Raw genomic sequence first — 16,571 nt, 5'->3', positions numbered from 1 at the left:
AAATCCAAGGCAAAGGATGTCATCTCGCCACGTGTTGCTTCCTATATAACGATGACATGACGCTTCGTCATATTTGACATGTCATCTCATATAATATATAAGTTTTTTTTTGTCATGAAAAAATGTTAGTTATAAGGTTTCGAACATGTGACCTCTCATTTTTTAGTCACATATGATAACCATTATGCCACAACTCATTTATTGTTTCTTATACGTTCAAAATTATATTAAGTCAATATAGTTAGAAAAATGATCTGAAACTTTTGTTATAGTCTCACGTCACTAATTAGTCATTACTTTTACGAGTTATTAATCCTTACATGACAAATTTTATTTAAGCATACTCAAAGCAAGATATATTGTAATGTGAAAATTAATATAGACTCAAAACGAGTTATATAATAATCTAATTGATCCATTTTTCTACTATTCGGGGTGTCGCCCGGGGCACTAACTAGTTGGTGGTTAAAACCCTACATTATAAATGTGAGGTCGATCATGAGTCTGAACATTGATGTTAACATTTTTATGAGAAATGCTATTGAATAATACATGTATATTGTGTGACGCCATAATATAATATTGAAGTAATAAATCAAGTATGATAAAATAAAATATATAAAAAAAAGTATCAGAGAAGAGCATTTCATACTTAAACGTCTACAAAATCATAAGAACATTTTAATTGTATATCTTTATGCATAATTGTGAACGAGATGTAATTTAACTTACAGTAGTAGATGCCTAAAATAAGCTATAAAAATGGTTGAAACAGGATTTTTGTACGATACATTCAATTATTGTATTTCCTAAATATATCTATCCACACTCATCAGTTGATATTCTAACCCAAAAAAATAAAAAAATAAAAACAGATTGATATTCTATTTATATTGTAACCTTATATATCGATTGAAATATAACCGTACCAATTTTAGAAAACATTCTATTAAAAACGGATTGTATACAATGTACAAATTCTAATAATAGTGTCTACCATAAAAAAAATTCAGCAAAATTTGAGAAAACGATGAAAATCATTGCAGAATAACCATCTAGATTTGTGTGTCTCTTTTATGAAAATGATATTCAGGACATATGAAGTTTTCCTTCATGTCCTCCTCATTTCCATATATTTCTTAACATTTAGAGTGCATTCTTATTCACTTGCTCTCGAAGGTTTCCACCATCAACGTCATGGATCAATTAAGCATCATCAATTATGGAAGATGCGTCAACCATTGTCTCATGAGTTTCTTCTAGCTCACAATAATATTCGAGCCAAGTACGGATTGCCCCCTTTGATATGGGATAGAAGACTCGCACGGTTTGCTCGTCGACATGCTGCAAAGTTGATTGCAGATTGTTCAATGGTGCATTCGATAGGACAATACGGGGAAAACTTATTTTGGGGTAAATTAGAACACTGGACTCCAACTCGTATTGTTGAAGATTGGGCTAAGGAATCAGAATACTTTGATCTCAAGGCAGGTAAATGTCTAAAAGATTGGACAGAATGTGGGCATTTTACTCAGATTGTTTGGGCAGATACTACTCGTGTAGGATGTCATCGTCTTAAATGTATTGGACTTGATAAAGGGTATATTGGAATATGCAATTATGATCCACCTGGAAATGTAATGCAACAAAGCCCCTTCGTTCGAAATATCAATCCTCCACAACTATAAACCCTCGTTCATAAGCATATATTATACATTTATGTATACAATGTGGTTTTTATGTAATTTTATTGAACTTAGTTTTAAAATTTGCATTTATGTTTAGAGTTGACTTAAGTATTAAATAAATGGAATGCTATATGAGTAATTACAAAGTACAACTGTCATTTATGATCGACAAACTTCTTGTAAATAAAGAGTTTGAGTATTCAGAGTGATTAAAAAAGAATATTTATTATACTACTATATTTTTTAATTCATCAATAATTTTTTCTTCTTGTTTATATGATGAACAAGTTAACAAATACCTAACAAATATACACCAAAAAAGATAAATACAATTGGGGGATTTGCAAATTCGGTTTATGTTGTTAAATCGAATTAGGTTAAGTGGATTATGATCTATATCTTTCACACTTAACTGTTGTAGGAAATATGTTCTTGTTCCAAGTATGCATTTAATATAATTATACGAACTCTAATAAAGGTGGTTCAGTTTAATTATGGAGTTAATTATATACAGTGAAATCAAGTGGTTAGGATGCCTAGGTGGAGGCCTCTTCCAATTAGTGGAATTAATCTCCAATTAAATCCACAAGTTACTGTCACACAAATAGTATATGAGAAGATTAAATATTTAGGCGAATACAAATTATTCGGTAAATATTCAAGAACGCTAAAATTCGGAAATGACGGTTGATGGACTTATTGGAAGTGAACAAACGTCTAAGACAATTAAACAAAATTAATTTAGTGCATCAATAGTTGCATGAAATTAATCGTATTGTCAAGCGAAGCCCAAATTAGCAACCGATGGGCAATGCAGTGCATCACATGGGCCAAGCCATCGCAAAGCTAACAAGGCATAGGCTAGCGAACAAGCCACAACAATATAAAGGCGAGCAACCTTTTGCGTGCTAGGCCGCAACCCTAACCCACAAGCACAAGCGTGTCACAACAGGCCACAACAATGTGATCGCATGCACATTGGGATAGCAGCACTGCTAGGTAGTGGTTGCATCCCACGCTTGTGCGTGTGCGTATGTGAGATGAGAGGAGAAAACCCATGGGTCATGGCACGAGGCCAACCTGCGTACACTTTGTGTGCATGACATGTGCTAGAGTTCATATTCGAGTGGAATGTCAATTTCAACCGGATTCCTAATTCTATCCGGAATCCTAATTCAATGAGGTTCCTGAATATTTTGATCCAAATTTAGAAATATGAATTTTGTGGTTCATAATTATAACACACTTGAATAATTATTATTTGGCTTCTCAAAAGTGAGATCCCGACTAAAACACCTACCTTAAGCATTTACTCTAAGCTAGTAATCTTGAGCCGGATACGAACATATTGTGGACTTCCTACGGAGGGGAAACAATTGGGGTCCTAATAACTCGTTTCTTGTTCATTTGGGGAGCATATTGGGAAAAGCAAGCATCACATATTGTATGCATTTAATACTATATAAAGGGGTGTTTGGTTCACACACTGGTATAGGGTTGGAATCAGGAATGATATCTAGGTGGTATGGTTTGAAACTTGATTCCTAATACCATGTGTTTGGTTCAGTTTACGAATGAGTTATTTATTTTTATTTGATACCTAAAGTAAAGGTATGAGCCATACCCACCTCCCTCCTAGGTTTCTAAACCCCATACCTTGGGGGGGGGGGGTTTGAGGTATGGGTTTGAAACTCTTAAATTTTTCAAACAAACGCATGGTATGTGTTTAGACCATTCTAAACCCATACCTCATACCTAAAATCTGCGAACCAAACACCCCCTAAGTGGTTGAATAAATTATCGCAGGCGATATTATATTAAGGTTTTACGTAGGGTGATTAAATTTCTTATAACCCAACAATTGCATCGATCTATAGATATTATTTTTTGAATGCAGTAAATTTTCATATAATCTATCTATATCTAGTATTTAAAAAGGAAACCATAGATGTGTAGTTGTATTTTAAAAGGAAAACCATAGATGAGTAGATGACACGTGTCACCTCCATCTTCCATCCATAAATTTGTTTTTTTTTTTTTTTGCAAATTCGAAAAAAAATCAACAAATATCAATTGAAATTAACTGAAAACTACTAAAATTGTTCGAAATTCTTAGATTATTACTAATCTTTTTCGTTTGTAAGTGGTTTCAGGGGGAATCACTTGTTCTTCACTTCGATCCATTCTCGATTCACTTGAAATCGTACATTTTAAATGCTAGGGCTTTTTCATAATTTTTTGCGCTAAATTGATCGATTAAACTTGGTTTGATGTCAGATTATTAGTTGATTTGAGCGAGAAATTTCAAGAATATTAATGAAATCGCTTATAATTAATTTGAAGCGATATAATACGGAGGTTTTAGGAGAGAGACAATGGAGGGAAGTGATCGAGGAGTAATGTTTAAGGAGAGAGAAATTTAAATTCCATCTTTATAATATTTTGGTGAAACTGGTTGTAATTATAGTCGTTGCATTAATGACAGTTACACGAGCCTCATATCCATCGTCTAATCTTAACTAATCTAACGACATGTTCCATTGAGAACCAAATCTAATGAAAACAAAAAAATGATTTAGGCCCTTAGAGAGTTCAATCATCAAAATTAGATGGCCAAGATGATTCATGTGTCATTAATGACACTTTCGTAATTTGAAACACTTTACACTCTTTTAATGTTAAAACTAAATGAAAAACTAGTGAATGAAATTGAAAATTCTTTAAAGCAAAGGAACTAAAACCAGAGTGAGCATTTTGATAAGTACAAAAAATGCCATTTAACGACACAAAAATGATATACAACATCAAATTTTGATGAACTAAGGGCCCATAGTGATGTTTAGTTCTCGTTTTAGGATGTGGTTCTCACCGGATCTTGATATTATATTAATTTATCAGTATACGAAGTAATTTATGTCAGGCTCTATACTTCTGGACATAAAATTTTGGAATAAACTGAATTGAATTGAACTGAACTGAACTTATTGGACCTGAACTGATCGTACTAAACTTATTGGAACTAAACTGAACTTATTGAAACTAAAGTTAACTTAAATGAATAAGTCATAATAATAATAATATGGGTAAATTGACTTTCTCCACCTAAAATAAAGACAAATTATTTTTTATCACCTGAAAAATAGAAATTATATTTCACCAACTAATTTTTTATTTTTTATTTTTACCACATCTTAGCGGCAATATGGACGAAAACGTTACGTGAGCCCCCTTTTTGACGCAAATCAAACATAAATCATACCTTTAAGCAACTTGATTCTCCTTTGCAAAACTGCAAAAGAATTATTCCTCTATCAATTTGAGAAATATTACCAAATTATGTGAATAAATGGGATGCAAGGGAAAATGGTATCTTATATATAGTGGCGTATCCAGGATTTAAAAATAGGGTGTGCAGAAATGTAATAAGTAGCAAAATTTTAAAAATTAAATAAAATATATATTTATAAATAGCAAAAAGTTGATTAAAGAAAACATGCATAGTTCATTATTTAGAATTTTAATGCAAAATCCAACATATTTTTGAAACCTAGAATCGAACCCGTGTTCACGGGGTTGAAAAAGTCAAAGTTTCCATCTACTGAAACCACTGAGACAAATTCCATTAGTGATTATCTTTGGTGATAATAATTATTAGTTGTAATGAATGCCAGATTGATTTTTCGGTTTTTGAAGCTTTATTTTCTTTTTTTTTTTTTTCAAAAAAAAAAGGGTAGACAAATGTCTACCCTACTTACAACATTGATCCACCCCTGCTTATATACATGGAAATCGCGAGAAGAGAAAGTTATCATAAGTATAGCCGTTGAAATGAGGCCCACATAACGTTTCCATACATCTTGCCGTTAAGAGGTGGTACAAAACAAATTTTACTTGTAGGTGTTAAAATACAATTTCTATCTTTTTAGTTGGTAAACACTTCTTGTCAATTTTTTTAGGTGGTAAAAGTCAATGTTTCCTAATAATTGTAAATTTTTTATTAACAGTATTATTATAAATAATAACAATAATATATAACATCAATAGGAATAATATTTCAAAAACTGAACGATGTAAAAATAATTAAAGTCGCTTAAAATAAATATGAAAAAAAATTAAGTGAAAGATTCGTAATATCATAATATGATCGAATATTTGTCATCGAATAGTAATTCCTGAGTTAAATACGGAGTATCATTTATTGGGATATATGGATGCACCCCCTAGAGGAATTTCAAACCACTTTAATTATCATCATTAATCCAACATTGAAAATTATGGGTGAAATGATGTTTGCGGAGTCAAAGAAAAGATGACTCTGAAGTTTGAAATTACGAGTATATAGAAACATACATTTGAAGATTTGTCCAACCACAGATAACAAGAAGATCGATGATAACTTCAAAGTGGAAGAAAATGATGGGTTGATAAAAACAAATGAAATAAGACGATTAGAAAAATTAGACGATGTAATAGACGGTAATTAATTTATATAGTAAACAATTCCAACCCTTTCCATTTTCATATTAGAAATAATGTTAATGATGTAATAATAAATAACAATTATAAGAGTTGTTCTAATAATATTAATAACTAAAGTACGGGTATTAGTAACAATAATAATATTTATAATATGATAAATAATAGTCATAAACAATGGAAAATAAAAATAATAACAATACTAAGTAAAAATAATAATTCAACTAATAATAATAATAATAATAATAATAATAATACAAATTTTTCATGAAATACCCCCGAGTTTTAGCATAATTCACCAAAAGCCCATCAAGTTTCAGAAATACATAAAATGCCCCTCACAAATGACTTAATACCTAATATACCCTTACTAATGACGCGTCGTTAGTTGTGCATTAGCCTAGTTTCATAATTCACCAAATACCCCTATTTTAATACTTATTTCACCAAATACCCTTATTCTGAAACATAATTCACCAAATATCCATTACTTAAAACTACCAATTTTGATGTTCAACGACAATGTTTTGTGTTTGAAAATTAGCCGTTGCTTTTTGTCATGAATTTTCTTTCACAATCATCATGTTCCTTTTGCAGGGTATGACTGTGTATATCTTGAGTTTCAACTACAAGTCTAGAAAAGCCATAAAAGGCCTATCGACATGATTCTAGTTTCAACAACAAAGAAAAAAGCTAATCTTGAACATAGCAACAAAGACAACATAGCAGAAAATGTAGAGAATTTGAACCAATCAATTAACCAAGTGACAAAAACCCACAGTTTATCGGCTCACTTCACTAACATAAACAGTTTATTTGACCAAAAATCACACAATTCTTAGCTTCCCCTTTTGCTGGTCCAAAATCTTTGAGACTCTCATTTTAAAAGCCCATCAACCCGATTCACATGGTGAATTAAACTCAAATCCCACCAAATTAAACCCCTGCACCGCAACTGGCAAACTCCAACCGACTAGCAAGTAGATTAAACCGGCGACAACCCATCCGAACGACAACAACCTACACAGATCTAGAACCAAAAGAAGGCGAGACCCACCGACAACCATGGTTGAGACCACGTCACAAAGGCCTTTTGAGAGCACCGTTGCCCGGCGAGACCTAAAATATAAAGAAAAACGGATTTAAACAAGGGGGGTCTTAATAAATTGAGAGAGAAGCTAAGTTGAGACTGAATCAGATGAGAGAGAATCAATTGAGGGATGGATAGATGTTAAAGAAGCAGATAATAGTAATCTTACACTAACAACAAGTTAATTCCCGTTAACTCTTAGGGAAATTAATGGTGTTGTATGCTTTGTGGAGGGCATTTTATGTATTATCCAAACGTGATGGGCGTTTGGTGAATTACATTAAAACTCGTGGGTATCTCATTTTACTTCGTAGTAATTAATGTTTCTCTCAAAAGGGTGATTAGGTTTAGTCGTATGGGGCATTTAGGGTGTTCCACGTCCCTTTTCCGGCGATTTTCCGGTGACTGAGGGCTCGGCGAAGGACCACCATCGGCGGCGCATGGTTCGGGCAATTTCCGGCGGTTATTTGGTGCAGTTTGGGTTCGATTTTCAGGCGGCATTGGTGCAGTTTTGGTACGATTCTCAGGCGTTTTTGGTGTTATTCTGGGTCCTTTTCCGGTGCGGTGTATGTGCGAAATTCAGGGGGTTCAGGCGGGTGTAAGGTTATGATTCATATGACAGTTCATAAATCATGCGGAAAAACCATAAAGCCAGGAAACATATTATTTACACATAATCATTTAGCATAGTTTAGATGCATACTCTTTGTTGCGTGCCTTCCCTAGCTGCGCCCGAACCGAACAAGAACAAGTCTTTAGGACTCCAAGTGTCGTCCCTCCGTAGATAGTCCACAGCACGTCCGGATCCGCCTTAAGATTGACCAACTAGAATCGCCCTTAAGGTTCTAATATTTTCGGTTAGGTAGGCAAGAATATTGGCTGATTTTTCTGCTTAAAAATCTTAATTTTGAATACTTAAAACTTGTGTATAAATAATGACCCCTAGGCCTTTATTTATAGAGTTATGGAAAAGGAATCGTAATCCTAGTAGGATACGAATTAATTGAAATTAGAATCCTACATGAATTCTATTTAATTAATTTATCCAATTAGGAATAGGAATTTAATCATACACTAACTCTTGTAGATTTAGGAATCACGCATGAGCACAAACTCACACACACACGGCAGCCACAAGGGCTGCCCATGCGCGTGCGAGCAGCAGCCCACGCAGCGCGGCCCACGCATCCGTGGCCTTGGCGCGCGCTGGGCCTGCCTTGCGGTAGGCCTGGGCGCTGCCTTGGCTGGGCTTGTGGCGCGCGTGCTTGCTGGGCGATGGCCCGGCTTCGTGCTGGGCCTTCGTCCGGCAGGCCTCGTCCGATGCTAATTCGTACGATACGCTTCCGATTAAATTTCCAGTTCCGGAATTTATTTCCGATACGAACAATATTTAATATTTCCGATTCCGGAATTAATTTCCGTTTCGAACAAATATTTAATATTTCCGTTTCCGGAATTATTTTCCGATTCCGGTAATATTTCCGATTCTGACAATATTTCCGTTTCCGGCAATATTTCCGATTCTGGTAATATTTCCATTTCCAATAATATTTTCCGATACGTACCATGTTTCTGTTTCCGGCAACATCTACGACTTGGATAATATTCATATTTCCGATACGATCCATATTTCCGTTTCCGGCAATATCATCGTTTCCGGAGTATTCATTTCTTGCCTGTGACGATCTTAGCTCCCACTGAAACCAAGATCCGTCGGTTCCGAATATTCATAGATGGAGTATTTAATGCCATTAAATACTTGATCCGTTTACGTACTATTTGTGTGACCCTACGGGTTCAGTCAAGAGTAAGCTGTGGATTAATATCATTAATTCCACTTGAACTGAAGCGGCCTCTAGCTAGGCATTCAGCTCACTTGATCTCACTGAATTATTAACTTGTTAATTAATACTGAACCGCATTTATTAGACTTAACATAGAATGCATACTTGGACCAAGGGCATTATTTCCTTCAGTCTCCCACTTGTCCTTAGGGACAAGTGTGCATTTCCTAATTCCTTTGTCGCTCGATGCTTGCTCTTGAACATAAGGTAAGAGTTGTCATCCTTATTATGTCCAGAGGCGTTCCTCGGTTTCAGAGTTCAACTGATCAAATAAACAGATAATCATAGCCTATGATTCATCCGAGCACGGCCATGCATTTCACAGTTTCTAGCTCTCCGAGTGGCCTTGTACAACTTTTAAGCATCTCATCCCGATTTATGGGAGGACAATCCCAATCTTGCGATCTTGAGATTAGACTTCGTTTGATAGGTGATTACCTGAGCGTTGCCTTTATAGCCTCCTTTTACGGTGCGACGGTTGGTCAACGTCAAAGCAACCAGTTCTCAAACAAGTAATCTCAAATCACTCAGGTATTGAGGATTTAGTGTCTAATAATTTAATGAAATTTACTTATGACAGACTTTCATCTCTTACAGTAAAGTTTCATAGGTCTTGTCCGATACTAGTCTTCCCAAAGTAAGTATCTATGCAAATGATTATGACATTGCCATGTCCACATAGTTCAAGAAACAGAACTACTAGTCATCTTGCATTCTAATCGTCTAACGTTTTCTATGCGTCCAATTTTATAGAAAACTCCGATTAGGGACCATTTTCAACTTTTGACATTCAATTTCACTTGATAGACATTTCTTAGTCACAGGACTGGTCCTGACAGTCTATCTTGAATATATCGTCAAGTTGAAGGGACTCATCATTTAATAAACCACAAATTAAATGGAAAAATGAATTCCTTTCATTTATTGTGAATGATTAACCAATAATGTTTTACAAAGATTTAAACTCTAAAACTTTAAAACATTAAACAGAGACATCAAAGCCATTCTCCAATATGCTTGATTCCCATAGCTGCAGTGTGCGAGTTGTGCTTCGCTTGCGGCAGAGGTTTAGTTAATGGATCTGATATGTTGTCATCAGTTCCAATTTTGCTTATCTCGACTTCTTTTCTTTCAACGAACTTTCGTAGAAGGTGAAATCTACGAAGTACATGCTTGACTCTCTGGTGGTGTCTAGGCTCTTTTGCCTGTGCAATAGCTCCGTTATTATCACAATACAGGGCTATTGGTCCTTTAATGGAGGGGACTACACCTAGTTCTCCTATGAACTTCCTTAGCCATATAGCTTCCTTTGCTGCTTCATGTGCAGCAATGTACTCCGCTTCAGTTGTAGAATCCGCAATGGTGCTTTGCTTAGCACTTTTCCAGCTTACTGCTCCTCCGTTGAGGCAGAAGACAAACCCAGACTGTGATCTGAAATCATCTTTGTCGGTTTGGAAACTTGCGTCCGTATAGCCTTTAACAATTAATTCATCATCTCCACCATAGACCAGGAAGTCATCTTTGTGCCTTTTCAGGTACTTCAGAATGTTCTTGGCAGCAGTCCAATGCGCCTCTCCTGGGTCTGACTGGTATCTGCTCGTAGCACTGAGTGCGTACGCAACATCCGGGCGTGTACATATCATAGCATACATTATTGAACCAATCAATGATGCATATGGAATCCCATTCATTCGTCTACGCTCATCAAGTGTTTTTGGGCACTGAGTCTTGCTTAGAGTCATTCCATGAGGCATGGGTAGGTAGCCTCGCTTGGAGTCCGCCATCTTGAACCTATCAAGCACCTTATTGATATAAGTGCTTTGACTAAGTCCAATCATCTTTTTAGATCTATCTCTGTAAATCTTGATGCCCAATATGTACTGTGCTTCTCCTAGATCCTTCATCGAAAAACATTTCCCAAGCCAAATCTTGACAGAGTTCAACATAGGAATGTCATTTCCGATAAGCAATATGTCGTCGACATATAATACTAGGAAAGCAATTTTGCTCCCACTGACCTTCTTGTATACACAAGATTCGTCCGCGTTCTTGATGAAACCAAAGTCACTGACTGCTTCATCAAAACGTATATTCCAGCTCCTGGATGCCTGCTTCAATCCGTAGATTGACTTCTTTAGCTTGCATACCTTTTTAGCATTCTTTGGATCCTCAAAACCTTCAGGCTGTGTCATAAACACAGTTTCTGTTAAAACGCCGTTTAAGAAAGCAGTTTTGACATCCATCTGCCATATTTCGTAATCGTAATATGCAGCGATTGCTAACATTATTCGAATAGACTTTAGCATTGCAACTGGTGAAAAGGTTTCATCGTAATCCACACCGTGGACTTGCCTGTAACCTTTTGCAACCAATCTAGCTTTGAAAACTTCAAGTTTCCCATCCTTGTCCTTTTTCAGTTTGAAAACCCATTTGCTTCCAATGGCTTGGTAGCCATCTGGCAAATCGACCAAATCCCATACTTGGTTTTCAGACATGGAGTCTAATTCAGATTGCATGGCTTCTTGCCATTGCTTGGAGCTAGGGCTCGTCATAGCTTGCTTGTAAGTCGCAGGTTCATCACTTTCAAGTAATAGAACGTCATAGCTCTCGTTCGTCAAAATACCCAAGTACCTTTCCGGTTGAGATCTATATCTTTGCGATCTACGCGGGGTAACATTTCTAGATTGACCATGATTCTCACCAGATTCTTCTAAAGATCTCTGAGTTTCATCTTGAATGTCATCTTGAGCATTCTCTAGAGTTTGTTGTTCGACTCGAATTTCTTCGAGGTCTACTTTTCTCCCACTTGTCATTTTGGAAATGTGATCCTTCTCCAAAAAGACACCATCTCGAGCAACAAACACTTTGTTCTCAGATGTATTGTAGAAGTAATACCCCTTTGTTTCCTTTGGATAGCCCACAAGGATACATTTGTCAGATTTTGGATGAAGTTTGTCTGAAATTAATCGTTTGACGTATACTTCACATCCCCAAATCTTAAGAAAAGACACATTTGGAGGCTTTCCAAACCATAATTCGTATGGAGTCTTTTCGACAGCTTTAGACGGAGCTCTATTTATAGTGAGTGCAGCTGTATTTAGTGCATGTCCCCAAAATTCTAATGGAAGTTCGGCCTGACCCATCATTGACCTGACCATGTCTAGCAAGGTTCTGTTCCTCCGTTCTGACACACCGTTCCATTGTGGTGTTCCAGGAGGAGTCAATTCTGATAGAATTCCACATTCTTTCAGATGGTCATCAAATTCATAGCTCAGATATTCACCGCCTCTATCAGACCGCAGTGCCTTGATCTTCTTGCCTAATTGATTCTCTACTTCACTCTGAAATTCCTTGAATTTGTCAAAGGATTCAGACTTATGCTTCATTAGGTAGACATAACCATACCTACTGAAGTCATCAGTGAAAGTGATAAAGTAGCTGAAACCACCTCTAGCATTTGTACTCATTGGTCCACATACATCTGTATGGATTAAACCCAATAGTTCATTTGCTCTTTCTCCAACTTTAGAGAAAGGTTGCTTTGTCATTTTGCCAAGTAAACATGATTCGCATTTACCATAATCCTCTAAGTTAAATGGTTCTAGAATTCCTTCCCTTTGAAGTCTTTCTAAGCGTTTCAAGTTTATATGGCCTAATCGACAATGCCACAGATAGGTGAGATCTGAATCATCCTTTTTGGCCTTTTTGGTATTTATGTTATATACTTGTTTGTCGTGATCTAATAAATAAAGTCCATTGACTAATCTAGCAGATCCATAAAACATCTCTTTAAAATAAAACGAACAACTATTGTCTTTTATTATAAAGGAAAATCCCTTAGCATCTAAGCAAGAAACTGAAATGATGTTTTTAGTAAGACTTGGAACATGGAAACATTCTTCCAGTTCCAAAACTAGCCCGGAGGGCAACGACAAATAGTAAGTTCCTACAGCTAATGCAGCAATCCGTGCTCCATTTCCCACTCGTAGGTCGACTTTTACCCTTGCTTAACTTTCTACTTCTTCTTAGTCCCTGTGGATTGGAACATAAGTGTGAGCCACAACCTGTATCTAATACCCAAGAAGTTGAATTAGCAAGTATACAGTCTATAACGAAAATACCTGAAGATGGAACGACTGTTCCGTTCTTCTGATCTTCCTTTAGCTTCAAGCAATCTCTCTTCCAATGCCCCTTCTTCTTGCAGTAGAAGCATTCGGATTCAGAAGTGGGTTGACTGACCTTCCTCTTTGCAGATTTGGCGCCAGTTTGCTTAGTTGGGCTGGCCTTGTTGCCACCTTTCTTAGCATTCCTCTTCTTTCCAGATTTCTTGAACTTGCCCCCACGCACCATAAGCACATCCTGCTTATCACTTTTGAGCGTCTTTTCAGCGGTCTTCAGCATACCGTGAAGCTCAGTGAGCGTTTTGTCCAGACTATTCATACTGTAGTTCAGTTTGAACTGATCATACCCGCTATGAAGAGAATGGAGGATGGTGTCTATAGCCATTTCCTGAGAAAATTGCTGATCCATCCGACTCATATTCTCAATGAGTCCAATCATTTTGAGAACATGTGGACTTACGGGCTCGCCTTTCTTAAGCTTGGTCTCAAGAATTTGCCTATGAGTCTCGAATCTTTCGACTCGAGCCAGATCTTGGAACATGTTCTTCAACTCACTGATGATTGTGAAAGCATCTGAGTTGATGAACGTTTTCTGCAGATCCGCACTCATGGTGGCGAGCATTAGACATTTCACATCTTTGTTGGCATCAATCCAACGATTGAGGGCTGCCTGAGTGACCCCGTCGCCTGCAGCTTCGGGCATCGCCTCATCTAGGACATACTCCTTTTCTTCCTGCATAAGAACAATTTGCAAGTTCCTTTGCCAGTCAAGGAAGTTTTTCCCGTTCAACTTCTCCTTTTCGAGAATTGATCGAATGTTGAATGAATTGTTGTTTGCCATATTAAAAACTACAATTGAAAAGAATAAACAAATAAATAACCATTCACAGATTCTCTTAATAAACTTAAATTCTAGCATACATGCATAATTCAATGTTTATTAAGCATTTTATTCAAGTTATGTGTTCCGGCAGGTGTGAATAAAATGATTCCAAGATCCTAAAATCATTGAAGAACTAAGCACAGTTTGTCGACTTAATTCTAGAACATCTTAGGTAAGCAAAAGCCTTTTGCTAATAGTCTAGAAACTATTCTTGGTTGATAGGTACGTCTAAGAACTTATTAGGTAAACCTATCGAATTTGCCACGACATAAAAGGACTCCTTACTTATATCGTTGAGTTTCACCAAAACTAACATGTACTCACAATTATTTGTGTACCTTGCCCCTTTAGGACCAATAAGTAACACCTCGCTGAGCGAAAACTATTACTAGATTGATGTAAAGGATATCCAAGCAAGTGTATATTTTGGCATGGCACCTTTTAACTCAATTTTTAAGTTTGGAACTTAAGGCTCTTACTATGTTGGTTAGATTTTAAGTGAACTAAAATCCTTAATCATGCAACATAATCAAGCTTTTGATCTCATGCATTTTAAGACATATTTAAAACAATAAATAACTTAAAACATGCATAAGATAAATGTGATCTAGTATGGCCCGACTTCATCTTGAAGCTTTGACTTCAAAGTCCGTCTTGAAAATCTCCGTGGGAGGCACCATTTTCTTCAAATAGGATAAGCTATAACTAATTACAACTATTTGATGGTTCGCAGACCATATTTGAATTGAAAAATAACTTTGGTACTTTAGACCAATTACATTCAAATTAATGGTACGCATACCATATTTTCTATCCTATTTGGGCCATACTAGTCACTTCATAACCTGCAAAACAGTACATATACAATATATACCATTCACCCATTCATTATCATGAATGGCCCACATAGCTGGTTAGTAAAACACATTATGCATCACGTAAACATTTGCAGCAATTAATCAAGGGCACCAATAATCTACCAATTATTCAGTCCTTATTAATTCTAATCAAGTTGTTTTAACCTTAAGGATTTGTAGACCTAATCAAGAGTTTATGACTAAAAAGCGCTCCCACTTAAACCAATAAATTCATATGCTTTACCAATTTCAAACATAAAAATGTATTTCTAGTCCAACCGGAAACATACAAATTTAATTAAAATTTAAAGCTCATATCAATTTATAATTGAATCCAAAAATTTAATTTAATTTCAGTCGTATTTAAATTAATTCATGATTTTAATTTTAGTAAAATAATTAGAATAAATAACATTTATTATAATTATAATATTCAAAATTAAAATCCAAGAAAATAATTCAAATTATTAATTTTAAAATTAATTAAAATTACGTGAACTGAAATTTTCAAATTAAACATTCAAAACGATCTAATCGTAACGCAAACACCCTACGCGTTGCACGCCCATGGGCCGTACGCACACAGCCATTGCTGGCCATGTGCGCGCAGCCCATGCGCTCGTCGCATAGCTGCTGCTTCCCTATCGCAAGCCTCCGCACGCATTGGTGCTCGCTGCGCGCGCCAGCGCTCATCGCACGCGAGCTATCGCTCGCAGTGCGCGCGCGCGACATCGCTCGCTGGGCGCGCGACATCGCTCGCTGGGCGCGCGACATCGCTCGCTGGGCGCGCGACATCGCTCGCTGGGCGCGCGAGCCATCGCTCGCTGGGGCGCGACATCGCTGGGCGCAGCGCTCGTGGCACGCGAGCTTGCGCTCGCTGCGCGCGAGGCTGCGCGCTTTTGTGCGAGGCAGCGCGCGTTGTGGCGCAGCTCGCTTGCTGCCCACACGCGACTGCCTTGGCTCGCTCTTCGCCCATGCCCATTCGTTCATAGCTCGTGGCACACGACACAAGGCAGGGCTGCTGCCTTGTGCTCGTGCACTACGCCCTTGCTCATTGCATTCGTGCCGCACGGGCGACGAGCTCCCTTGCTCGTCGTCGCATGCCCGCATTATACAACACCCCTTAAGGGTAACACGAAGCGTCCATTGCTTCGTGCGTGCAAGTTATATGAACGAATCGCATAAAATTTAAAATTTATATTTAAAATTAATGACAAATTAATAAATAATATTAATTTCATAATTTTAGGGCGAAAAAATCGAAAATTTATTATCCAATTGATTTCCGATTGATATGGATTCAAGTTTAGGTCATAAAAATTTAAAATTTATCGTAAATTTACAATTTTTATGGTGGTTTTTAATCATAGGTTTCTAATTAAATTACAATTAATTATGAAAATCAAATTAATTCTAAATTATTCTAATTTTCAACAAATTAATCATAATTAATAATTAGATTGCATAATTAACAAGACTAGGCATTCAAACTTGTTAAACATATGCAGTAGGTCAATCAAAAATTCAAGATTTATCAACAAGAATCGCAAATATTTAATTTAACATCTTAAATTTACGAAATTTTTGCATTCGAAAAACTAAAACCTTCGAA

At 36.5% G+C, this 16,571-nt stretch overlaps 1 protein-coding gene across 1 annotated transcript; it reads left to right on the top strand.

Moving 5' to 3' along the window:
- The first annotated feature begins 1,007 nt into the window (after nucleotides 1-1,007).
- LOC130466088 (pathogenesis-related protein 1C-like) lies at nucleotides 1,008-1,925 on the top strand. Its single transcript, XM_056834815.1, has one exon. It carries the CDS (start codon nucleotides 1,077-1,079, stop codon nucleotides 1,686-1,688), a length of 612 nt encoding a protein of 203 aa, XP_056690793.1. The 5' UTR covers nucleotides 1,008-1,076; the 3' UTR covers nucleotides 1,689-1,925.
- Nucleotides 1,926-16,571: the final 14,646 nt, after the last annotated feature.

This window comes from Spinacia oleracea, chromosome 1 (genome assembly GCF_020520425.1).
Source record: "Spinacia oleracea cultivar Varoflay chromosome 1, BTI_SOV_V1, whole genome shotgun sequence".
NCBI classification, from domain to species: Eukaryota; Viridiplantae; Streptophyta; class Magnoliopsida; order Caryophyllales; family Amaranthaceae; genus Spinacia; species Spinacia oleracea.
This window is presented reverse-complemented; position numbering and strand designations above follow the sequence as displayed.